At 43.0% G+C, this 27,727-nt stretch overlaps 1 protein-coding gene across 1 annotated transcript in view; it reads right to left on the bottom strand.

Annotated features, from left to right (window-relative positions):
- Nucleotides 1-330: 330 nt before the first annotated feature.
- The window catches only part of LOC126299101 (homeotic protein female sterile), a 499,343-nt gene continuing 471,946 nt past the window's right edge, over nt 331-27,727 (bottom strand). The window contains exons 6-7 of the mRNA XM_049990775.1: nt 17,124-17,486; nt 331-5,391 (exon numbers count right to left, since the gene is read on the bottom strand). Coding sequence (XP_049846732.1) covers nt 4,966-5,391; nt 17,124-17,486 — 789 coding nt within the window. The 3' untranslated portion in view covers nt 331-4,965. The remainder of the gene's footprint in view (nt 5,392-17,123; nt 17,487-27,727) is intronic.

A 27,727-nucleotide genomic window follows, 5' to 3' on the forward strand; every position in this document is an offset into this window, starting at 1 on the left:
GAAGACCATGCACAGTACATTTCATGTAATAGCTGAAAATGTTTCATTACACTGACTAATCTTCTTGAGGCACTATAAATTCCTTCTCTTCCTGTCAGGTTTAAATTTTACTCTAATTGATTGGATGCTCAAACACATAATTCTACAACAGCAATAACACTTCTTGCCTTCTGTAAACAGTTTTTCAGTTGAGAGAAATAGACCACCATATCATATTAGTGAAAACAGTGTCAAAGTGGAACAAGGTATGGTGTGAATTAGGAGGAGTGAAGCAGTTAGAACAAACCACATGGGTTTCCACATTTAAGAACTCTCTTAAATGAACATCACTTCTTTAATTCATTAAGGATATTTGAGAGATTTTATTATATATCTCATACACATTACAGTGAAGAAAACCTGCACAATCACATGTTCTTTATAACGAATTTTCAGTGAATCCCATTCAAACTGACTACGTTATACAGCAAATGGTACTGATCTTAAATATATTAATGAAATAATTGTCTAACAATCAGTAAACCATATTCTCAGTTATTGGCTACAGCTACAGAAGGAACAACAACTGTCACTTTGAGTTTAAAACCTAACTGCTTTGTAGATATCAGTTTTGTAATCAGAAGTGACAAACAAAATAAGTGTCTGTGGCTGCATTCAGCTGGCACAAGTGCCTTTTAATAACAACAGATATATTTAAAAATTAACTAATCATAACAAAGGATTAATTTTTAACTTTTGTACAAAAACAGGGTCTTTCAAATAATTTGAATCACAAAGGAAGTACACTTAATCAATTCAAAAATATTAAAACATTTCATGAGTGTTTACTTTTGTTGATATTCTGGGCAAGCTACATTAGGAAACAACCACTTATTGGTTATATAATGTATAATTTCAGAAAGAAATATATTTATCATTTTAATTCAGTCTGATCTAGTATATGCATTTATAATTATTAAACTGATATAGTAAATTTTGTGCACAACATATGTGCTTTTTAAAATGCCATGCATCAATTCATCTGCAACATTAATTGTTTTCTGGAGACTAGGGAGATAACAAGTACTGCAGTTGCAGACTTTGACACTCTTAATAAAGAAGCAAGCTGGAAGTGTCAGCCACATTTTATCACATTTCTCTTTACCCACTTGCAAATGATTACATGATTGGATTTTAAAATATTTCCATCTTAAATACACTTATTAAAATAATGGATGAGGCCAATACTGTTAAATACTGGTGATGTGAAAGGGGGGGATTAAGGCTCTGGATAATACATCATACATATTTGAAATACTTCTGTTGAAGCAGTTCTTTGGCAGCATACATAGGCCATTAAGCTGGACAAATTATCTACTGGATTAAGATATCCAGTCTTCATTCCAGCACAGTGCTACTAACTGAAATTTTATTTTTCAATTGTATTCAGTGCTATGACTTTCCTGAAACAAAATCTATTATTCAGTTGACAATTGCTGTACAAACTACATGTCTCCTCATGACATAAACCTTCATAGTTCGTCTGTATAGTATATCTCAAGCCAAAAAGATCACTTACTGCAAATGTTAATTTTGTCTTCATTAAATTTCATGTTCAAAGCTAAGCAATAGTGTTCCTCAATTTTACAACCATATGTATAACAAAATTGACTGAGATGAGGCTCTCAAAAAAAGTTAGCAGATATTAACCTATTTACAGGTATTCAAACCAAATAAACTCAAGGACATATTTGAAAATATTAACAGCAGCATGTTAATTTCTGGTATGTATTTAGTGAGAAACTTAATTTTAAAAGTAAATGCTAAAAATGCGAAGCGCGTGTTGTGAACAATCAGTACAGTTTTATTCTACCCATTTCAGAAATAAGTATATCTTACTCAGAAAGTATTTGCATAATGGCAAAACAGCATCACCTGTACTTACGGTAGCATTGGAACTACAGTTGTAAAATAAAATTTTTGTGCTGTTAAAAGCTGGTCATGATGTAATAGTAGCATCTGCCTAGTGATATTTGTAAAAGTCAGTGGTTTTAGGCATCCAGTGAACATATTGTCAAATCATTGTTATATTTTTACATACTCAAAATGATCTGAAATGTGAAACTGTTAATTGTAAATTAAACATTCCTTGATGTAGAAATGGTTCTCAGACGTTCAGATGCTTACACAAATGGAAAGGATAGCAAAAAGAGGCTGCACCAAACTTCCCTTAAGTATTTTGTTTAAAAAGATTTTGATGACCTTGCCTGGATGGTATTTAACAGTCATCTTCCGTAAAAAAAATTGAAAAATTATTTATGTTTTGAGTGGTGCCTGTTCAGTTTCACTTACAATAATTTAAAAACCTAATTTTGTTAGCTTACAGCATTTTATAAATGCAGAGGAAAGATTTGGCAATCATACAGTCTACACTGTCTCCTGGGAATACTGATTTGACTTGTTTCAGGCAATGTTGAAAATTGTAGGGAGGCAGCTGGAAGTGGGTGGTGACCAACATTGTAGGCAGTTTGGTATCCAGTGTTGTAAATAGCTTTTTTGAAAGAGAAACTGTGGAGTTTTAAGGACTATTGCTGTCTTTTGCCTTTCAGTCAGTACTAATGTTCTTCGCCAGGCATCACATCAACATTCATCTGACATACTACGTATCACTTGTGTTTACATTGTGAAAAATCTGAGAGAATTTTTGGAGCAGTTACTATTTGAGATGAACATAGGTAATATCAGAATTAGTGAAGTCTCAATGCCCATATTATAGACAAGTAGTTCAATGAGAAATATATTAGTACATAATTCTCAAAATGGGTAATTTCTGAAATTTGTATTATTAAAACATGCATTTAATTGCAACAGATAAAATTTATAAGCTGGTGACAGGCAGAAAATATGTTCAGTGAATGGCTAATCTGTGATCATACAGATCTGGCAGTGCTCATTGTAATATTGGTGCTGATGAGTACAAAACCGTTCACAGCTTACATGAAAGGTGCATTTGCTAAGCTAAAAACAACACAGAAATTTGGTTAGTTATCACATTACCCCTACCTACAGGTAGTAACATTTTTTTAGAATAAAAGGAAGTGTTTCAGCAGACTATTAGTTTGTAGATTTAAACTAGCAATGTGTAGCCCTTCTTTGAACCAGATCCTATTGTGTACATGGATCAGTAATAGATAAAAACAGGTATAAAAAGTGGCACATAATAGTTTCACTAGAATTGCAACAGAAACTGTGAAACATATCATCTTTGTCATAAAAAATGCAAAATATGAATAGTTGTCTAGAAAATTTCAAGGAATATTATCACTGAGAGAAGACATGCACAGTAGAAAAAATATCAGTAATGGCTGAGTGATGATCCCTCCAAAATCACATAAAATGACCAAATCAATGTCACTGTAGTCCTAATTATAATCATGAGTATGCTATGCTATTTTATAAGCAGAATTGTATCAGAAACTCATGCTGAACACTGCACTGGACAAAAATCAGAACTTCACGGAAACTGCTTTACTTCACTTTAGCGAAGAAACATTTTATTTACATAACATTATAGATATGCACCAACAGCAAGTCTTCTCATGCTTCCAGACATGGCAGCACAGTATTTTGCAAAACAGGTGCTCTTCTATCTTGCAGTGTCACTGTACTGGTAAAGATCCTATCACTGGTTATATGGTCCTTTGCTTTTTCTATGGCATCGTGTCTGTCTAAAAGCAGAACTAGCAGGAAGTATCAACTACATTTATATGCACTTCACTTATAGGCTCACAATACACTCAAATTAACAGTATTAGTTAATATATAGGTGCACAATTATATAATAATATTTTTGACTAATGTAAAATGATTCCACCATCTTATTTATGTAGATGACTAAGAATCACTTTCGATAATAACTGTAAGCTGTTACATCTAATGCAAAAGGTTTCTCAGTGCACCCATTGCTTGAATAGTTTGATACAGCAGTCACATAATTTGTTGAAAACTGTCTGGAACCATAAATCTTTGATTTGAAATGTTATTAGTACAATACTACATCAAGAAACACGAATTTCTTTTTGGTTATTTTAGTAGCGAAAGTTTAAAGATCCTTGTTTTCTTTTTGGAGAAGGAAGACCTACACGATTATCAGTCAGTAGACACGAAAAAGATAACACAGTAGTTCCGAGAATGATATTACCACTGGGGAAAAATGTTCAGATTCATCCTTGATATGAACAGGTAGGCAATAGCTCCAAGTATAAGGTTACAACAGTAATTACAAACAATGATAATAAAGGGAGGAGGAATTTTACACATTCCTGCTTTAAATTAAACTATTATGTACAAAAATGTTAACAAAAGTACAATCTACTCGAGTCTGTAAGTATTTAATACACACAAACATCAATAAATTCCAGACATCTTCATTCCTACAACTCCCCCTCCTGAAAAGGAAACAGAAACCATCCTCTTACCAATAATGTTTTTGGAGGTATTACACCTGGTTGAATAGTTTTCGAGGTACTGAGGCAGACACAAGCAAGCAATATAGTCCAAGTAAGGGTGTCATCACCAATCAAATAACAGATGAAAAACAGACAACTGCATCAAAATAGCTGGCACATTTTTGATATAGCTATTTTTATAGACGTTTCAACATTCTGTTATCGAATCCAGTCTCTATCAGTGTCGAAAACCCCAAATTTTCAAATACGCGCCTCTACTTCATTTAAAGTGCAATTGCAGAACTTCAGTTCTTTGAACTGTAACATTCACAAAGTCACTTATATGAGGGAGGAGTAGGTAAAATATTGCAGCAATTCCTCAAGAAACAACATCGTCCATATTGCAGTCTCACAGCTCGCTAAAGCATATACTGATAATGCAGCTCCAAATGTGCCAAATTCACAAATGAAGCATGCTGCAGACTTTTTTTTCTTGTAACTTCAGGCAATTTATAATCACCTACAGTTTCCCCCGCCATCACGCATACGATTGGTCTAATGACACTGCCAGCTTGTTGCCTTTATCAACCCAGTTTCGCAGACGACCGCGAAGTTCCTCCAGAGATTTTGACTTTGCTTTATTTATTCGTTTGTACTTGACATCCTTGGGCTTTGTTACTGATCTGTGGTTGCTCATAACACGATTGTAAGTTGTCATGACTCGGTGGTGTGGAGACTGCGGCGTCGGAGGACTTTCGTGCAGCCGCTCGAAGCTGCCGTAGAGTGCTTGCAGCCTGCCGCTGCACGCGTCTTCATCTGGAGCATCTTCAGGCCCTGACGCGGCATTGTCAGCTGAGGAGCTGCTGTCAGCAGCCTGTGCCCCTGATACGGAGGCCGAGGCCGATGCTGATGGTGATGGTGAGTTCGTCTGCTCTCCCTCTCCATCTTCTTCAACGCTGTATACCTGCAATTGTAAACGTGCATCTAAAAATCTGGCAAGTATTTTAGAGTAGGTTGCGTAGTAATGTTTAATCACTCAGAAAGAGACACTATTGAGTGCCTCTGTGTACGGGGTGGTCCATTGATCGTGACCGGGCCAAATATCTCACGATCTAAGCGTCAAACGAAAAAACTGCAAGGAACGAAACTTGTCTAGCTTGAAGGGGGAAACCAGATGGCGCTATGGTTGGCCCGCTAGATGGCACTGCCACAGGTCAAACTGATATCAACTGCGTTTTTTGAATATGAACCCCCATTCTTTATTACATATTCGTGTAGTACGTAAAGAAATATAAATGTTTTAGTTGGATCACTTTTGTCGCTTTGTGATAGATGGCGTTGTAATAGTCACAAACACATGGCACACAATTTTAGACGAACAGTAGGTAACAGGTAAGTTTCTTAAATTAAAATACAGAACGTAGGTACGTTTGAACATTTTATTTCGGTTGTTCCAATGTGATACTTGTACCTTTGTGTACTTATTTCTGATAACTCATGCTGTTACAGCGTGATTACCTGTAAATACCACATTAATGCAATAAATGTTCAAAATGGTGTCCGTCAACCTCAGTGCATTTGGCAATACGTGTAACGACATTCCTCTCAACAGCGAGTAGTTCGCCTTCCGTAATGTTCGCACATGCATTGACAATGCGCTGACACATGTCAGGCGTTGTCGGTGGATCACGACGGCAAATATCCAACTTTCCCCACAGAAAGAAATCCGGGGACGTCAGATCCGGTGAACGTGCGAGCCATGGTATGGTGCTTCGACGACCAATCCACCTGTCATTACCTCTTCAACCTCACGCGAGCTATGTGCTGGGCATCCATCATTTTGGAAGTACATCATCACCATTCTGTCATGCAGTGAAACATGTTTAGTAACATCCTGTTTCCCTAAATAACGTAACTATCCGGAGAACGATCCGGACACTTGGATGATGTCGTCCAGTATACCAAGCAGTATACACAGCACACGCCCGTTGGGCATTTTGATCATAATAGCCATACATCAACACGATATCGACCTTTTCCGCAATTGGTAAACGATCCATTTTAACACGGGTGATGTATCACGGAGCAAATACCGTCCGCACTGGAGGAATGATACGTGATACCACGTACTTATACGTTTGTGACTATTACAGCACCGTCTATCACAAAGCGAAAAAGTGGTCCAACTAAAACATTCATATTTCTTTACGTACTACACGGATATTTAATAAAAATGGGGGTTCCTATTTTTTTAAAGTGCAGTTGATATCCGTTTGAGCTATGGATGCGAAATCTGGTTTCCCCCTTCAAGCTAGGCGAGTTTCATTCTTTGTAGTTTTTTCGTTTGACGCTTATTTCGTGAGATATTTGGCGCGGTCACTATCAATGAACCACCCTGTATACGAGGGTTGGAACTTAAATAATGGTAACTATTTATTCACAACCGATACAAAAGTGTTACATGTTTGCACCTGTTACTGCCCTTCAAAGTAGTCACCAGCGTCGTGTAGAACCCGTTGTCAGCGATGTGGAAGGCGTAGTATACCGTTAGCACAGCCTGGTCTGTTGATGGTTCGAATGGAGCGGTTTAAAGTTTCGGTGATTCTTGTATACGACTGTGATGGTGTTATCCTAACGCATTACGTTCCTCCACGGCAGACCGTCAATGCATAGTATTACTGTTCGTTTCTGGAGCATCACCTGCGACCAGCTTTGCAAAAGAAGCGGCGACACTTTCTGCGCAACCCACCCATTATTTTGCACGACAATGTGCGGGCGCATACAGCGGAAGCTGTGAATGCTCTGTTCAGTCGATGGGACTGGGAAGTACTGTACCATCCGCCATACTCCCTGGACTTAAGTCCTTGTGACTTTGCTTTGATTTCGAAGATGAAGGAACCACTTCGTGACATTCGCTTCAGAACTTTTCCAGAGATTCGACAGGCAGTAGGCCGCTCCATTCGCACCATCAACAGAACAGGCTCTGCCTTCCACATCCCTGGCAACGGGTCCTACACAACACTGGTGACTTCTTTGAAGAACAAAAAATGGTTCAAATGGATCTAAGCATCATGGGACTTAATATCTGAGGACATCAGTCCCCTAGGCTTAGAACTACTTAAACCTAACTAACCTAAGGACATCACACACACTCATGGCCGAGGCAGGATTCAAACCTGCGACCGTAGTAGCAGCGCGGTTCCGGACTGAAGCGCCTAGAACCGCTCGGCCACAACGGCCGGCCTTGAAGGACAGTAACAGGTGCAAACATGTAACTCTTTTGTATCGATTGTGAATAAATAGTTGCCACTATTTAAGTTACAACCCTCGTATATTAAGTGTTCGAAAGTATCCAGACACCTATTAGTGGACGGTAATATGGGGTGTGCGCACACTTCCGTTTATGACAGTTTGGACCCTCCTGGAGAGGGCGGCGGATTGAGGTGCACATTCAATGACGTGTTTTAATCTCTGTGGAGGAACGTCATCCAATTTTTCCTCAACAGCGGTAAGTAGAGAATGTAGTGATGCTGGGCGCTAGACTCTGGAGCGAAACCGACGCTCTTTCTTGTTCCAATTGTGTTCCATTAGGTTCAGCTCGGGACTCTGGGTAGGTCAGTCAATTTCAAGAAAGTTATTGTTCACAAACTATTACTTCGCAGGTGATGTCTTATGAGAAGTTGCCCTACCCTGCCGATACAAACAAGGGACAAGAACCTGAGCATGAAGAACACTCATACCGTAACCCCACCTCCTCCTCCTCCATTCTTCACTCTTGGCGTGACACATGATAGTAGGTAATGTTTTTCCGGCATTCGCAAATTGCAAACAATTCCATCGGATTGCGACAGGATACAGCGTGATTCATCATTTCGCATCACTAGTTTCCTGTCGTCTAATGTCTAGTAGAGTTTCCCTTTACATCAGTTTCAGGTGTCACTTAGCACTCACCACAGAAATGTGTGCCTTACAAGGAGCTGATCGACGATTGCACACTACACATTTTTAACGCCCTACGCTGGCAGAACTTTGGAACTCAAGAGTTATTCCTTCCGCTGGTTTCATGTAGTTTTTTTTTTTTTTTAACGACACTCCGCATTGCCTCGATGATCCCTGTCTGTCAGTACATGAGGTTTGCCGGATCTTTGTTTACCTGTCGTTGTTGACTGGTGTTTCCATTTCAGAATCACAATCACCAACTTGGGTAACTGCAGAAGGGTTGAAATATCCTTGCTCGATATTTTACTAAGGTGACATGCAATGAGTAGTCCGAGCACACTGATCTCCCGATCGACCCATTCGGCAGTTATTATTATTATTATTATGAGCGTATGGCATTGGTATCTGAGACCCCTCGCGGGGCGGTTCGGCCGCCAGTCCACAAGTTTTTTAACGCCATTACGGTGACTTGCGAGTGAATGAGGATGAAATGATGATGAAAGGCACACACAACAGCCAGTCATCTAGAGGCAGAGAAAAATCCCTGACCCCGTCGGGAATCGAACCCGGGACCCTGTGCGCGGGAAGCGAGAACGCTACCGCAAGACCACGAGCCGCAGGCGCTCCTCTGTTATTAATGCTGTATTCCCCGCCTCTTTATATATTGGCGGGTCCGCCTCTCGTGACATCTATTGACCAATTCCGCATTACATAAGATGTCCCGATGCTTTTAATCAGATAGTGTATATGCTATACGGACGCGCAATGTATCTCAACGTACAAAGTTACTAACAATGAACTCTTGGAAAAGCGAAACTTTATTGTCACAAGGTGGTCAGTCAGTCAGTGTAACTGATCATTTTAAATTCTCAGGACTGAGGGTAGATGGAAGTATTTCTTGAAATATAAAGTTCAAGATCTCGAACAGAAACTGAATGCTATTTTCTTCGATATAAGAATGATTCCTGTTTATAACAATGAAACATAAAAGTTAGTTTACTTTGCTTCCATCCTCTCTATTACCCCCCATATATTTTGCGGCAACTCTAAGCACTCACTAAGAATATTCTTAGCTCAAGAAAGGGCGGTAAGGCTGATCTGCTGTTCGCGAACTTTGTGCAGGCTGTTCTGCAGGTGTCTCGGGATTCCAACTCTGTCATCTCTATACATATATTCCTTAATGGGATTTTTCGTTGACATTATTGGCTCATTCATTATAAACCGCACATTTGTTCAGTGAATACTAGGGGAAAACTATGTGGATAGCACATCCTAACTATTCACCGCAACTTTAACTCTTCTTCTGATGGTCCGTGTCCGCGTAAGACATTTACTGTGGATCCACCTTGATGCAAACATTATTTGTTTTAGTTATCCAAACTAATTTCGGCAAAATGCCACTATCTCCATGGGGTTCCTTTATTCTAAAACGTGGAAATTAACATCGTTACATTATAAAACGAAAATCATTTTTACATGTCGCACTGTTAGCTTCCAGATACGTGTGCGAATATTCTTACAGTTCCTTTTTACTTTTATAATCACTTCATATTTCTATGTTTGTTGTAGTTTTTCGACATACAGCATGTCATCTGCAAGGACATGTGGAGCTATCATTAACAAATATAAAATAACGAACTTGAAAACGTCTGTGTTACGAAAATTAAATCTGCGACTGTATTGAGACAATTTTGAACAATAACGTTTCAAGTCATTTATAGGCGTTATCTGATCAACGTTGCTCCTAAGAGAACGGAACAGGCGTAACTTTCACTTTGACAACAATTCAGATATTACGCCATGTTTCTGTTATCGTGATGTATCGCATGTCGCGCGAATTTTGAATGCTGCAGCGGAAATTCTGATGAGCTCTACTCATTATACACTGGGGAATGTGGGAGGTAGAGCTTGCGAATGTGTGCATGCGTGTAAGTTTTCTTAAAGCAGTGAAGAATGTGTTGTTAACGTTAATTCACCGTGTATGCTACCGCTGTTTCACAACGTAGAGATTGCTTCCAAGTGGCATGCGAGTTGTCACTCTTTGGAGCTCTCAGGAGTTTTATATAACTTAATCAGAAATTACAGCTTGTTTCGCCTGTATATTGAGACTGACAGGAGTTGCATGTGAGTTGGTAAATTTCTGCAATGCTGAATTTGTTTGGAGTACTATTTTCTGCTCTTAGTCTTCTTTTTTGTGTTTTTGTTCTGTATGCTGTTGGAATCCCTTGCCCCTTCGTTATGTTTCCAATTCTGTACTCCTTTATTGTGTTAGTGTGTATTGTTTGCTTTTCAGATGTAGTGTGGTTATGTTGTGTTGTGTATATCCTCCGCCTCTGTTTTCTCAGACTCTAGTTGTGTACTGCGTGAGTGCCCACTTTGACTATCTTTCACTTTTATTTTGTTGCTGTGCTTGCTTATGGTGCCCGTTTTGTGTTCATTATTAATAACAATTTATGTGATTATTTTTAGTTTTCATGTGCTGTTATGAGGCTTGAGACTTGTTCTGTTTACCGTATGGAGCATGTGTCTGAAACAGGTATATTTATACGTTGTTAGGTGATTGGATTTGTTATGGATAAAAGTGCTGGTGGTTGTGTGTTTTCTGTAGACGGAAAATTCGGTTTGGTTGTTGTTTCGTGTTATTGTGAGGTCCAGTAAATTTTATTTCTTGTTTTATTAAGGTTCCATTGTGAAGTGCGTTTGTAGTGTACTGTGCTGATGTTATTGTGTAGCTCTTCTCGTTTGTGTTTCATCTATTAGAGAAAATTTGTCACCCACATGTCATTACAAGTATACTAGTTTTTTTACTATTTTTGTTTCACAGTTTTGCTGAACATTCTGTTCGCTATATGCTCCAAGAAAATAAAGAGAAAATAGGACGGATGTGACAGTGGGCCACTGCATGTGTAGTCTCTTCTCTAGCAATCTGGTCGATACCAAACCATTGTGGCCTAATCTTTTTAGTGTTCAGAATTTGCCTTCTTATTTTGTTGCGAATAGTGAAAGATGCCATTTCCTTGACTGGCATTTTGTTTATGGATTTTCATACGAATCCCAAGTTTCGTCACCAGTAAATATTTGGTTCAAAGATTTCTCATCATTCTTGTAGTGCTGAGTGAGGAATGTTTGTGTAGCTGCCATTCGTTGTTTTTTATTTTCATGTATTAAAAGTCGAGGAACCCTCGCGGCACACCCTTTTCTACAGCCTGAACAACCAGTAATAATTTGGTAAAGAACTGATCGTGAAATTTCATTCATCATGAATATTCGTTCTTGCGCAAATAAAATTGATGTACCATTTTAGAACTCAAGCTTCGTTCGACACATGTCCATAAACTTTCGATATCTCTCTGTAAATTTCGAAAGGGCACGTTTCTTTCGCAATCAGAAACCATATTAAAGTACGAACTTCACATTTGGCTGGATCGCTAGTTTTTCACACTTTTAAACTCGCACAAACAGTGACCGACTGTTCCTGTTCGCTTCATAGTGGCGCCAACGATTTGGAAGGTCTATGAACAGAGGCAGGGGGGGGGGGGGGGGGAGAATTGCGTGACTATCGAAACGATCATTTCTCTTAGAATTGCGTGACTATCAAAACGGTCTTTTCTCTTAGACTGACCTCCATACGTAAGGACATATGTAGATTCACTCCCATGTTTGATCCTGGCGACACCTGTCAGCGTATTGAGCACCGCCCGGTGATGACGCATCTCGCGTCATGTAGCGATAAATCGTCTTTCTCTTGGCTTGTCACTGCCCCTCCATCCCCCCACCCCATCCGGGACGGAATTTGTAAACCTTATCTGTCTGCGTCTCGTGTTATCCCGTGTGAATGTTTGAGAAAATTTTCGAAATTTTTGTGAATCGCGTAACTTAGTCGGAACTTAGGTATCAGCATGGGAAACCGCCTAAAAACCACATCCAGGCTTGCCAGCACACCTGCCCTCGTCGTTAATCCACATGACGTGTTCGATTCGGGCCCTTCGCGCCTCCCTGAATCCTGGAAGCGGCGAGATAACGTGCGCACATTCCGGGCGGGTCGCCAAATGGTGGTAAACCAGTAAACACCCAATTCCTTAAAGAATCGAACTCCCATGTATAAGAAGTTTTCAACTGTCTGATTACAAATGAGTCGATGTGTAAAATATTTACGATGCTGCGTAAAGTTTGTTCGAGATCGTTGAGTGTTCTCATTGTAAGACACTGGATGAATCTAGTCTAATTCGTGCTGCGTAAAAAAGTAACTAGTTTTTCACGCATCTTAATGTTCATGGCATATCTCCTGAACTGTGTGTCGTAAAACAATACAATTTTGCAGGTACATCCAGTGATACACTCCTGGAAATTGAAATAAGAACACCGTGAATTCATTGTCCCAGGAAGGGAAACTTTATTGACACATTCCTGGGGTCAGATACATCACATGTTCACACTGACAGAACCACAGCCACATAGACACAGGCAACAGAGCATGCACAATGTCGGCACTAGTACAGTGTATATCCACCTTTCGCAGCAATGCAGGCTGCTATTCTCCCATGGAGACGATCGTAGAGATGCTGGATGTAGTCCTGTGGAACGGCTTGCCATGCCATTTCCACCTGACGCCTCAGTTGGACCAGCGTTCGTGCTGGACGTGCAGACCGCGTGAGACGACTCTTCATCCAGTCCCAAACATGCTCAATGGGGGACAGATCCGGAGATCTTGCTGGCCAGGGTAGTTGACTTACACCTTCTAGAGCACGTTGGGTGGCACGGGATACATGCGGACGTGCATTGTCCTGTTGGAACAGCAAGTTCCCTTGCCGGTCTAGGAATGGTAGAACGATGGGTTCGATGACGGTTTGGGTGTACCGTGCACTATTCAGTGTCCCCTCGACGATCACCAGAGGTGTACGGCCAGTGTAGGAGATCGCTCCCCACACCATGATGCCGGGTGTTGGCCCTGTGTGCCTCGGTCGTATGCAGTCCTGATTGTGGCGCTCACCTTCACGGCACCAAACACGCATACGACCATCATTGGCACCAAGGCAGAAGCGACTCTCATCGCTGAAGACGACACGTCTCCATTCGTCCCTCCATTCACGCCTGTCGCGACACCACTGGAGGCGGGCTGCACGATGTTGGGGCGTGAGCGGAAGACGGCCTAACGGTGTGCAGGACCGTAGCCCAGCTTCATGGAGACGGTTGCGAATGGTGCTCGCCGATACCCCAGGAGCAACAGTGTCCCTAATTTGCTGGGAAGTGGCGGTGCGGTCCCCTACGGCACTGCGTAGGATCCTACGATCTTGGCGTACATCCGTGCGTCGCTGCGGTCCGGTCCCAGGTCGACGGGCACGTGCACCTTCCGCCGACCACTGGCGACAACATCGATGTACTGTGGAGACCTCACGCCCCACGTGTTGAGCAATTTGGCGGTACGTCCACCCGGCCTCCCGCATGCCCACTATACGCCCTCGCTCTAAGTCCGTCAACTGCACATACGGTTCACGTCCACGCTGTCGCGGCATGCTACCAGTGTTAAAGACTGCGATGGAGCTCCGTATGCCACGGCAAACTGGCTGACACTGACGGCGGCGGTGCACAAATGCTGCGCAGCTAGCGCCATTCGACGGCCAACACCGCGGTTCCTGGTGTGTCCGCTGTGCCGTGCGTGTGATCATTGCCTGTACAGCCCCCTCGCAGTGTCCGGAGCAAGTATGGTGGGTCTGACACACCGGTGTCAATGTGTTCTTTTTTCCATTTCCAGGAGTGTATATACACACACACACACTTAGGTGTAAAAAGTCACGGATACCTCCTAATACGGAGCTCCTTTTGTGTAGTGTAGTACAGCAGATCGACATGACATGGGGTCAACATGTCGTTGGATGTACCCTGCTGAAATATTGAGCCTGGTGCCCCTATAGCCGTTCAAAATTGCGAAATTGTTGCTGGTGCAGGTTTTGTCCACGCACTGCCTTCTATGGGATTCACGTCGGGCGATGTACGTGGCCAAATCATTGGCTCGAATTGTCCAGGATGTTCTTCAGACCAATTGCAAACAATTGTGGTCAAGTGACATTACATTGTTGTTTGCCGAACAACAAGTACATGAATGGATCCAAATAGTCTCCAAGTAGTCGAACATAGCCATTTCCGGTCAATGACCGGTTCAGTTGGTCAGAGGACCCAGTTGGTTCCATGTAAACACAACCCACACTGTTATGGAGCCATCACCAGCTTGCGTCATGCCTTGTTAACAACTTGTGTCCATGACTCCGTGCGGTCTGCGTCACACACTAACCCTACCATCAGCTGTTACCAACTGAAATTGGGACTCCTCTGACGTGTCCACTGTTTTTCAGTCGTCTAGGGTTCAAGCGACATGACCACAAGCCCGGGAGAGGTGCTGCAGGCGATGTGCTGTTAGCAAAGGCACTCGCGTTGGTCATCTGCTGCCATAATCTATTACAGCCAAATTTTGCCGCACTGAACTAACAGATACGTTCGTTGTATGTCCCATATGGATTTTTGTGGCTATATCACACAGTACTGCTTGTCTGTCAGTACTAGCAACTCTACGCAAACGCCTCTGCTGTCGGTCGTAAAGTGAAGGCCGTCGGACACTGCGTTGACCGTGGTGAGAGGTAGTGCCTGAAATTTGGTGTTCTCGGCACACTCTTGACACTGTAGATCTCGGAATATTCAGGTCTCTAACGATTTCTGAAATGGAATGTCCGACGAGTCTAGCTCCAACTACCATTCGCGTTCAAAGTCTGTTAATTGGCATTGTGCGTCCATAATCACGACGGAAACCTTTTCAAACGGATGAAGTCAGTAAAAATGACACCCCTGCCAACGTACTGCCCTTTTACAGCTTGTGTACACGATACTACCGCAATATGTATATGAGCATATGGTCATCCTATGACTTTTGTCAGCTCAGTGTATACTGTCTACAAACTGTTGTGAAGAGAGTCGGCAGTAAAGAAGAAGAAATTGAAGCGTCACGCCTGATGAAAAAGTTTGACTTCAAGAAAAGCGAAAATGTGGCTAGTGAGAAACTTGTTTCCTTTCATCACTTTTTGGGGGGTGTGAACAAGAAAAAGTTTCATAAATGTTTAGAATTGTGTGTAACGTTTGATGGAAGTCGTGAAGTGGTCTCATTCCGGAATACTTTATGAATAAAGTCCAGGTATTTGCACGCCGTTAGTTACGCTGCCTCTAGACAAACTGTTTCTAATTGCAATACTTGTATTGCGTTAAAGTTGTGAAAGAAGATTATGTTTCTTCCTGAGTATACAGGGTGTATCAAAAAGAATTATCCGATTTAAAAAAGTCATAACTATTATGTTACTTGAGATATGTGCGTGAACAATGTACTTTTGGAATGAGCAAACTCTCGAGTTTTACATGGTTACTGTTAGGTAGCAGCAGTGTGCACCCACTTCAGTTCTAGTAAAAATGGTGTCGGGACAACAGAAAGCGTTTTGTGTTCTACGTTTTGCACAGTACGGGTCAGTAATAACTGGTCAGTCTGGCTTTCGTACTTGGTATGGTGTGAATCTTCCTGCAGCACAGAGCATTAGACGATGGCATGGACAATTCCGCGAGACAGGTTATTTCTTTTACAACCACCGGGCCGTCCCCGAGTGTCTGACGCAGACGTCGAACGCATTCGCCATAGTTTCACAAGGAATCCGCAGAAAACCGTTCAATGTGCAGCTAGACTGCTCAACATGCCCCATATGTCCGTCTGGCGTGTGTTGTGTTGACGTTTACACATGCAACCATTCAAAATTAAGTTACTGCAAGATCTTCGTGAAGGTGACAACAACGCGCGGAGTTCTACAATTCCGTTCTTGGCAAGGTGGAGGATGAAAGTTTTCTTCCGCGCTTAGTATTTAGTGATGAGGCAACATTCCATTTAAATGGAAAGGTGAATCGTTATAATGTGAAAATATGGGGCACGGAACAACCACATTAAGTTGTACAACAGAGGGCCTCTCCAAAATGTGTTTTGTGCAGTTTCACGGGAAAAGGTGTAAGTCCATTTTTCTTGGCCGAGAACACTGTTACAGGAAGCACATATCTCGATAACTTTCTTTTCGCACAGTTGGAGACTGATTCGAACGACTTCATTTACCAGCAGGATGCGGCACCGCCACACTGGTGTCAGGAAGTGCGAAAATTTTTAAATCAAAGGATTACTAAATGATGAATCGGTCGCACTGGACCAAATGATTCAGCCTTACATTACTGGCCCCCAAGGTCACCGGACCGGACTGAATGTGATTATTTCTTGTGGGGGTTTATCAAAGATTCTGTTTATGTGCCTCCGTTAGCAACAACAATGAAAGACCTGAGACATCGCATAACAGCAGCTGTGGAAGCTGTAACTCAAGACATGCTGGCTGCAGTGTGGGGGCAATATCAATACCGCATTAACATATGCCGTTCATCTCGAGGGGGCCATATTGAACACCTATGAAGAGGCAGGAAAAAAAGAAACTGCGTTTCCCGTTCATCAAAAAACAAAATCATTGTATACGTTTGTTAGTTTGGGAAACAGAGACGTGCAAAATCGGATGATTCTTATTGGTACACCCTGAATTATTGCATCACATGAAATTTTTAAATTCGGTCAACAGTTTCACGAAGTATGGAAAATCAAAGTTTTTTCACTCTGGAAGCCGTTAGACAGGCAACCCGCAGCTGTTAGTGTGTTCGGTTTAGTAATATAGACGACGAGGCTGCGCAGAGGGCACTCACAGTCTCGAGGATCTCCGGACGGCGCAGGAAGCCGTTGGAGCGGCGCAGCGACGGGTACTTGGGCTGCTCGAGGGCGTCGGAGACGCTGCGCACGACGGCGACGGCGCCGCCGCTGCGGCCGGCGTAGCGGCCGTGGTGCCACGCGTGGCCGGCGCCGACCTGCCCGTGGCCGTGGCCGTGGCCGTGCGCGTGCGCAGACGGCCCGTGGCCGTGGCCGTGCGCGGAGCTCGTCTCGCCGTCGCCCTCCTCCATGATGACGGCGCTGTCGCTGTCGTTGAGCGAGTCCAGGTTCGTCGAAGCCTCCCCTGGCGGAGGTGACTCGCAGCAGTCCAGCCCGGCGTCTGCCAGTCGCGAGCGCAGCACCTGCAACGCCCCAGACTGCGCCTTGCATCTCAACTAATTCACCGTTTACCATTAGGAAGCTTTCAAACACAACTCTCTCTCTCTCTCTCTCGCGCACACACACACACACACACACACACACACACACACACCCTCCATCTTCAACCCAGCGCCCTACTCTACGCACACCACCTACAGCTGCCATGATCCCTCACAGTCAGCCATAAAGCCGTCGGCACACCGACTGTGCATCCGAACGTTCAGCGTGCCGTGTTTCTGACGTCATAGCGTGGAATAGCACGTTCGGGAGTCTTTCCGAAAGTGCAGAGCAATATCAGGCATGTCAGATATTCTGAGCGTGCGTCTGAGCGTTGACCAATGAGATGGCTCAACGCCACCTACGTCACACGCACACAGTCTCCCTTACCGAGCGAGGTGGCGCAGTGGTTAGCACACTGGACTCGCATTCGGGAGGACGACGGTTCAATCCCACGTCCGGCCATACTGATTTAGGTTTTCCGTGATTTCCCTAAATCGCTCCGCCGGCCGCGGTGGTCTCGCGGTTCTAGGCGCGCAGTCCGGAACCGTGCGACTGCTACGGTCGCAGGTTCGAATCCTACCTCGGGCATGGATGTGTGTGATGTCCTTAGGTTAGTTAGGTTTAAGTAGTTCTAAGTTCTAGGGGACTGATGACCACAGCAGTTGAGTTCCATAGTGCTCAGAGCGTAAATCGCTCCAGGCAAATGCCGGGATGGTTCCTTTGAAAGGGCACGGCCGACTTCCTTCCCTAATCCGAAGAGACCGATGACCTCGTAGTTTGGTCTCTTCCCTCAAAACAAACCCAACCGTGTCCCTTCAGTACAGAGCAGTGAGGAGCCATATTGGCGTTCATTTCAAGCCTATATGTATATATGCCGTTTCTGACCACCAGCAAATTGAGAATCATTGGAAAACCCGTTGTTAGTTGTGCGATTCGTTCCAATAAAATAATGAGAAACATCATATTCGTGGCAAAAGAGTTATTGCAACTTGCGTATTATGAGAGTAGGCTATTTGAAGGCAGCGACACACTGAAGATCCACCAAAAACGCATTGTTCTTGGTAGAATTTGTTATAATTAAATGTCAATTAGCATCATAACTATCTACGATTAACGTTTTTAGCAAGGGGTAACAGAATATGGTTAAATACAAGACGGGAGTTACTGGTTTAGCGTAATGAGTAGCGCCACTGTCCAGGCGTGACCTTTTGTTGGGCTGGTGGTTCGCGTCTTAACACTTCCAATTTTTTTTCCCTAACATTCGTGTTTTTATTAGGTTCTGATATTTTATTATTAGTTTAATATAAGTATATGCTAAAATATTTGATGGCATGTAAATATAAGTTCACCTTTTTTTGAGGGGTGACTTTGTTCGATCGGCTTAATCTACAGGACAGCTTGCGCTACTTGTATAAAGATATTTTGCCCCTTTTTCTTTTGCGCTTCGGAATTCGCATGTTGCAAAGATTCTGCTACTGGGTAGGAACAGTGATCAAGCAAGACTGACCTTAGAGTTTTACTAAAATGTGGGAGCCGGCCAGTGTGCCCGAGCGGTTCTAGGCGCTTCACTCTGGAACTGCGTGACCCCTACGGTCGCGGGTTCGAATCCTGCCTCGGGCATGGATGTGTGTGATGTCCTTAGGTTAGTTAGGTTTAAGTAGTTCTAAGTCTAGGGGACTGATGACCACAGATGTTAAGTCCCATAGTGCTCAGAGCCATTAGACCCATTATTTTAAAATGTGGGAACGATGAAATAATGTTTATCTTATGCAGATAAGTATTCCAAATTTGTACCGCGCTGTTTGTAATGGAACTTTTATAAGCCTGTGTCCTTACTGATTGGACATGGTATTTTCCTTTTCGTGGACGATGGAGGAAATGTGCGTTTTAACAGAGCTAACGTGGGAATTTTACGCGCGCCCGTTGAGTAAACAGTGTGATTTACGAACTAGAGACATCCCTCAACTGCCGCTGGAGTGCGTTGCCATGGCGTATACCATGTTGGGGACCACGTACCGTATGCACAAGTCGCATCGTTCATGAGCATTCAGCAGCACGTTGAACTTGGCACGCTCAACGTTAACGTTCGACAGCATGGTCCGTGTGCCGACGGCTTAAGGCATGTGAGCAAGAACACGTGCAGTGTCCTACAATATACAGAGTGAGGCGAAATACACATCGTATTTTTAAAAAAAAGTGGTAATAAACGTTGTTAACCTCGAAGAGGGATATCAATTAATAAAACGCTCGACCCTTTGCACCACCCCAGCGGTGGGAGTGTGGGTGACTTTGGAATCTTAAATAGGAACTCCTACTTTTTATTGCAGATTTGGATTCTCCATGAAAAAATATGTAACTTCCAAACGGTTCACATGGCTCTGAGCACTATGGGACTTAACATCTGAGGTGATCAGGCCCCTAGACTTAGAACTACTTAAGCCTAACTAACCTAAGGACAGCACACACATCCATGTCTGAGGCAGAATTCGAGCCTGCGACCGTAGCAGCAGCGCGGTTCCGGACTGAAGCGCCTAGAACCGCTCGGCCACAACGGCAGGCAATATGTAACTTTCGTTTCATTTATTGATAGTTGGCGCTGTAGTCGGTACACATGAATATGGTGTGATAGTTGTTGCAATACGGTAATACCTCACAAAAATACACACCCGATTAGGAAAAGCAAAGTACATTATTTGGTATTTGGGAAAATGCTATCATGGGACACCGTCTATTCTCCCGCAATGCATTCTTAGACTACATTCAGCGTTACCCAGGAACAACGTCGTGGACGCAGTAATGATGTGTTCCCTTCGGGGTGCTTGATTTTGGTGAGTACCCTTGCCTCTCACTAACTCGGGGTGCTTGGTTACTCTGCGTCCCCTTGTCTATCGCAACTGTTTCAGTGCAGCAAATGTTCGAAATGCACATTGCAACCCAGCGTGTGAATGACAATCCGACATGTATTAGTATGTCTGCACAAATTCTCGCAAATTCATTGCGCATCCGCTGCCGCATACTTTCGGGGTTTGTTGGTACATCCATCTAAACACTCTCTTTTAGCCATCCCCTCACGAAAAAGTCGGCAGAAATCAAATCGGATGAACGCGCGGGCCACCTCTGAGGACCACCTCGTCCAATCCATTGACCTAGATAGTTTTGATTCAAAACTTCTCGAGCAAGTCGTAAATAATGCGCTGGGCATCCATCGTGTTGAAACCACATATCAAGTCTCGTTTGAAGTGGAACATCGTCCACTAGTATAGGTAAAACATTATCGACAATGTCGCTGTACATTTGAGCAGTCAGATTACCTTCTATGAAGTATGGGCCAATTATCTGCGTACTAAAATACCGCACCAAACGTTGATGTTCAACTTGCCTTACCTAATGGGTATTCTCCACTGACCAATAATGGATACTATTCGATTCACTTGACCCTGATTCTTAAATTTGATTCAGCGGAGAAGAGTATCTGTTAAATGAAATTATCATTGACTGCCAATTGTTCCTGTACCCAATTACACAAATTCAGACGATTGTGAAAATCGTCACCATGCAGTTCTTGATGCAGTGATAAATGAAATGGATGTCATTTGTGTGCATGCAGTATACGTAGAACACTTCTTTGCGAAATTCCCGAGCCTCGCACAATCTGCCAAGAACTGATGTGAGGATCTGCATTAACTGTAGGTAAAACTTACACTGCGATATTTTCTTTTGTCACAGGCCGCGGTCGGACTCTTTCTCTATGTTTAATACTTCCCGTTTCAGTAAACAGGTGGATAGCACTGCAAAACATCGTTGCAGATGGAACATTCCTATCGGGGAACAGTGTAGCATACCTTTGACGAGCTTCGTCAACATTTCTATGAGACTAAAAGTACGCGGCAATGATATCGACCCTCTCTGCAGTCGTTAAAATCGTGGAAAAATTGCGACATGTGTACAGTCGGAATCATTGAAGTAACATGCACAGCCTGACCGCGGACTGAGCGCGTAATCACGGTCGGTGCTTCATTCGATTGTGAAAGGTGTCGCATTATCAAAAATATCAAGTACTTCGTCTTAATCGGATGTGTGTTTGTTTGAGATAGTATCGTTTTGCAACAATTGTCACCACATTTCCATGTCTACCGATTACAGCGCCGTCTGTCATGAAACGAAAGAAATGTCACATACAAAAGTTACATTTTTTTTCACGGAGAATCCAAATATGCAATAAAAATAGGGGTTCTTAAATAAGATTTCAAAGTCACCCCCCTCCCGACCCTGGGGGTGGTGCAGGGGTGTCGAGCGTTTTGTTAATAGATGTCCCTCTTCCAGGTGAACAACGTTTGTTACCACTTTTTTTAATCCGATGTGTATTTCGCCAATTATTCCGGCAAACAGTTTTAAAAGCCTCACCCTGTAGGTTCTTTGCAGTGAAATGTTTAACTCTGGTCTATAAATTGGAAGAAACCCGTGCTATGTACGTCTAATACATACAAAAAACGCAAACACCTCTACATATTTGTAAATAGTTAGGTAATTTAAATGAGCTGTTAATATTCACTACAGATCTCCGAACAAAAGATGTATAATTAAATAATTTTCTCTGTATTACAAACCAATGAAAATGTCTCGTGTGAATAGGCGACACACGTTTTGTACACACAAATAAAACATTCAGCTGCAAAAGAACAGTTTTTCGTATCTATACGATATGGTATTATTGAAGCAGCAACTGAGGAAAATTGCCTGCAAATGTTAAAATCAGTAAAGAAGAGAGAAATGTGTAGCGCCAACGGTGTGCTTAGCGAGGTGCACCTGCCCTGTGTGATATAATTTCATAATCGATTATCGAATGAAGTCTATTATGCCACCTTACAACAAACTCTTCGACTCTAACCAAATATTTTACATCATGCGAACTCTGTTTTTTTATTCCTAAGACAACATGTAAGAACAGTGCAGTATTGCTGATTCCATTGATATAATACACCGAGGTGACAAAGATCATGCGATAACACTTAATAGCGTGTCGTACCTTCTCTTTCCCGGCGTAGTGCAGCAACTCGATGTGGCATGGACTCAACAATTCGTTAAAAAATCTCCAGCACAAATATTGAGCCATGCTGCCTCTATAGGCGTCCATAATTGAGAAAGTGTTGCCGGTGCAGAATTTTGTACACGAACCGACTTCTCGAGTATGTCTCATAGATGTTCTATGGCACTTATGTCGGGGGATCTGGGAATCAAAATCATTCGCTCTTATTGTCCAAAATGTTCTTCAAGCCAATCGTGGACAATTGTGGCCTGGTAACATGGCGCATTGTCATAGATAAAAATTCCATCGCTGCTTGAGAAAATGAGGTCCATGAATGGCCAAACAATCATTTCCAATCAATGAACGGTTCAGTTAGACCAGAGGACGCAGTCCATTCCATGTACACACAGCCCACACCATTATGGAGGCACCAGCACGTTGCACCGTGCCTTTTTGACAACATGGATCCATGGCTTCGTGGGGTCTGCGCCACACTCGAACCCTACCATCACGTCTTACCAACTGAAATCGGGACTCATTTGACCAGGTCACTGTTTTCAAGACGTCTAGGGTCCAACCGATTTGGACATGAGTCCAGGAGAGGCGCTGCAGGCGATGTCGTGCTGTTAGCAAAGGCACTCGTGTCGGTCGTCTGCTACCATAGCCCATTAACACCAAATTTCACTGTAATGTCCTAGCGGCGTCTGACGTACGTCCCGCATTAATTTCTGCGGTTATTTCACGCAGTGATGTTTGTCTCTTAGCACTGACAAGTCTACACAAAAGCCGTTTCTCTCGGTCCTTAAGTGAAGGCCGTCGGCCACTGCTTTGTCCGTGGTGAGAAGTGTTGAATGAAATTTGGTATTATGAAGACACTCTTTACACTGTGGATCGTGGAATACCGAATTCCCTAACGATTTCCAACATGAAATGTCCCATGCATCTAGATCTAACTACCATTCAGTGTTCAGAGTCTGTTTATTCCCGTCGTGCGACCATAATCACGTTGGGAACCTGTGCACATCAATTACGTGCGTACAAATGATAGCTCATCCAACGCACTGCCCTTTTATACCTTATGTACGCCATACTACCGCTATCTGCATATGTGCATATCGCTATCCCATGACTTGTCATCTCAGTGTGCATTATGCAAATTCCATTTTTTTATTCGTAAGACATGTTTGTTGCAACAGTACAAGCTTGTTGATTCCATTGTACATTACAGTCCTTTCGAAGGTGTGTTTTGGATTCCTGCCAGAACCTTATCTTTTGCTACCATGAATTGAGAATATACAGTAAATAAAGACCACAGTAGTGTTGTACAGAAGGTCCAGCTCCTAGATGTGTGTATATAAATTATTAAAGTCCTTGCTTAGCACCGACGGCAGGAAATTAGATCCGGCTCATAGCGTGTGTCACATCCGATATTTGGGGGCACACAGAAAGTGTAACATTGCAGAAGGCAGGGCGCCGCTCATAATACAATTCCACACCGACCCGTAATCAATAAGTCCAGGCAGTGTAGTATGAAGTCATCTAATCCATGATTCCGCGAGCCTTGCATTACAGAGCCATAACCTGTAACCCCCGAGCTCAGCTACTCCACGATGACCCAGCACTGACGGAAAACGCAATGGCGAGGGGGAACGGATAATAAATGAATAAATGAGACACCACTGTGTGGAGAAGTTCGCTGACATCTCCAGATAATGAGGCCAATTGACAGCATTGCTGGCTGCGGTGACGTTATGCCCAGCCTAAATACAAACTTTTCACGAGTCTCAGCGTCTGGTCATCTTATCTGCACCTCTGATTCCGACGGAATGACAGTTTTGCAGTTACAGGATAACTTGGTTGGCGAATCTTGCTGTGTTGTCAACTACTAAGAGACCAAACCCAGCCGGCTGTAGAGGAACTTAACTGCTGTTTGTTCACCGCCGAAATTGAAGATGTCGTTGAGCCTGGGCCTTCCCCCGGTGAAGGGCCATACCAACTGACTGCCACCTCCATGCATGTACGTAGTACCACCTCCCTGGCTGTATGCTGTGTTGTTGATTTATTTCCTGGACTTCCACCTTCACGACACGCACCATCGGTGGCATGGTGTTGGCACCTGCTTAAGCACACATCCTCTTCGAGAACTCTAGCTGTCGGTGAGCCAAAATAGGTTTGCGCCTACAGACTCCTTTCTAGCTACCCGCACGACATCGCTGCTGGGTCCTGATCTGCGCAAGGGCCGCAGCTGCCGGAAGTCCGCAGTCTGTCACACTAGTGTGCAAATCAGCAAGCCTTCCGCCTTTACAGGGAAGACAAACTGTACTGGAAAACCACAAGCAACAAATATGTTTCCCAACAACGATGTTTCACTGAGAACTTAGGGTATATGACAGCCATGCACATCAGTTCACAAGCTTGGCCTCCTGCACCAGCAGCGTCACCACATCTCCTGTTCTGCCTCATGTCCACTAAAAATCCTGACCCGAGGAATGTCCGTTACTGTAGCGTGACAGGTTTCATGGGGAACCAAGTCATTTGCCTGATCCCAACATTGTATCACATAACCTAATGTGTAATATTCACATTCAATTAAATTAATGTACTGAAAAGTAACATTTATTCAGCAGATGCCAGAGGCCAAACAATCATGATTTTACACACACAACTGTAATCCAAACCCATCAGCGGAATTAATATTACTAAATTATAAACTGCAATGTTAAATTCTCCATAAATTCCAAGAAAAGAAAAATGGACTCTCAGAATACAAGAGCAGTGTTAGAATCAATACAAAAACTTCTGTAAGATGAGACGCTTAACACACGAACTCTCAATATTTTCAATTACGTAAAAAATTTACTTACATAATTTTATTTTGCTAAGATGGTAGCCAGGTCCCAAGATATAATAGTGGAGTCAAGTATGGTTGTTAGTACATTAATACACTTTCAAACAGATTTTTTATGCAACTGAAAAATCTTTTAAGTTAATTCTAACGCAATACATAAAATAACTGCATAGTCGGCCCCTTTAACTGGGTGGTCAGTGTATGCAGGAGGCCTGGGTTCAATTCCTGGCCGGATCGGAGTTTTTCTTCGCTCGGGGACTGGGTGTTGTGTTGTCCTCATCATTTCATAATCACTTACACGCAAGCTGCCCTATGTGGCGTCAACAAAAAAGACCTGCAACTCAGCGGGCGACTCCTCAAGTGGGGGACCCCTGGCTCTCAATGCCATACGATCATTTCATTTCGTTTCATTTCAGACAGCTGCGTATTTGTATTATTACATATAATGTTAGACTTCGTTTTTTGACATCACATCCCCTAAACTGGTGGAGACAGTGACGTCTTTAAATACATTTTATTCAAACGCCACGAGTCACTTCATAGTGAGTTAATCTTGTGGTAGGTTAGGTAAACCTACAGTGAAGTCCAACCAAATGCATGTTGGTAACAGCGCATAAACATGTCGGATAACAATCTTTTGCAGCTTTGGACCAGTTGTTCGGAAAATAAATGCTGAATTATGAAGTCAGGTTGTATTTGTCAATATAGCTCATACATATAAAATAAGACAGCAGAAGTGAACTCCATGACGAGAGACCTGAAATCAACTGCAGCCATCAGATACCTCACATTACACTGATAGAAATCTGTAAGATGCCTATGTGGAATACTGGTACTATATTGAACGTGGCATCAGACTTATTAATCCACTCTAAGAATAGGCATCACCAAAACTCTTCTAACTACTACTACTACTACTACTACTACTACTACTACTCCCCCTCCTCCATCTCGAAGTAAAATTTATGATCTTCGTGAATCGAACCTGCATCCTACCCTCTGACACTTACGAGTCAACTCAGTGTCAGTTTGTAGAACGCCCAAACATCTAACGGATACTGACTAGTTGCAAGTGTACCCAGAGCACATCGCTGCGAAATCTCATCACTGTTTCACCGATCGCTGCTTCTGTCATTGCAACTGTGATTGAAAGATGCTATCAATTGACGATGTTTTTCCTCTTGTTATTAGCCAATGTCCAGAACTACTAAAATGTAATTATAGAAAATATTAGTATATGTATGAATGTTACATACCTGAAAGCAAAATAGTAGTACAAATCTCACACAAACTACACTCTATCAAAATATTGTTGATCCTTTCGAGGCCACTTTACATATTTCCTACTGGTTTTTGTGTTGGGGTCTACCACCAACAGTTTTTCTTACGCTAGTAATAGTGCATTTAAACAGTCCGCACTCTATACAAATTGCAGCTCTGGGAACAGGTTTGTAAGTTTTTGAGCAATCACTGTCACTATTTGGTTAGGTTTTGTTCTGCTTTAGGGCGCAAAAACAACTGGGGTTTTACGCGCCCAAGTCAAAACTATAGAACACGAAGACAGAGACGAGTTAAAAACGACTATACGTTAGAAGGCAGCTAAAGCCAAGCACTTGTAGAAAGAGCTAAAATGATACCATACAGAAACGGAGGTCCAAACTAAAAATCAAATGATCTTCGCCATATTGCTTTAGTGGATAAAAAGTAAAACGCGGTTGACAACTCACGCGTCTTTTCCTAAAACGGCAGATAACTCAGACGGCAAAGCCAAGCGGGGACGTAAACGGTTAAAAAATGGGCATTCGGTCAGGGAGTGGCGGACAGTTAAAACTCGGGAGCAATGTGTACAAAGTGGTGGGGTAGCGCCACTTATCAAATGGAGATGGCTAAGGAGGCAGTGCCCAATACGTAGCCTAGTTTAAATGGTCTCCCGGCGGGAGGGCCGAAAGGAGGTCAGCCAAGAGGCTTAATAAGCCGGAGCTTATTCCCGTAAAAGAAGCACTGGCCATGCCAAAGGGACAGCACCTCCTGACAGAGATCATCAGAGGGAATGTAGGAACTAGCGGGCTGAGGTGCGAGGACTGCAGCCTTGGCAGCAGCGTCAGCAGCCACGTTTCCTGGCAGACCGAGATGACCAGGGACCCACAGAAACATCAGACTGGCTCCACCAAGAGCGAGAAATTGACAGTTTTCCTGGACCCGCTGCACTAAGCGATGGGTGGTGTACGGCGCACATACACTTTGAAGGGCGCTGAGTGAGCCTGAGCAGAGGACACAATTGAAAGGTCTGTTTCGCCGGATAAACTATGTGGCCTGATACAGGGCGAAGAGCTCGGCTGTAAATACTG

Source organism: Schistocerca gregaria, chromosome X (assembly GCF_023897955.1).
Source record: "Schistocerca gregaria isolate iqSchGreg1 chromosome X, iqSchGreg1.2, whole genome shotgun sequence".
NCBI lineage: Eukaryota > Metazoa > Arthropoda > Insecta > Orthoptera > Acrididae > Schistocerca > Schistocerca gregaria.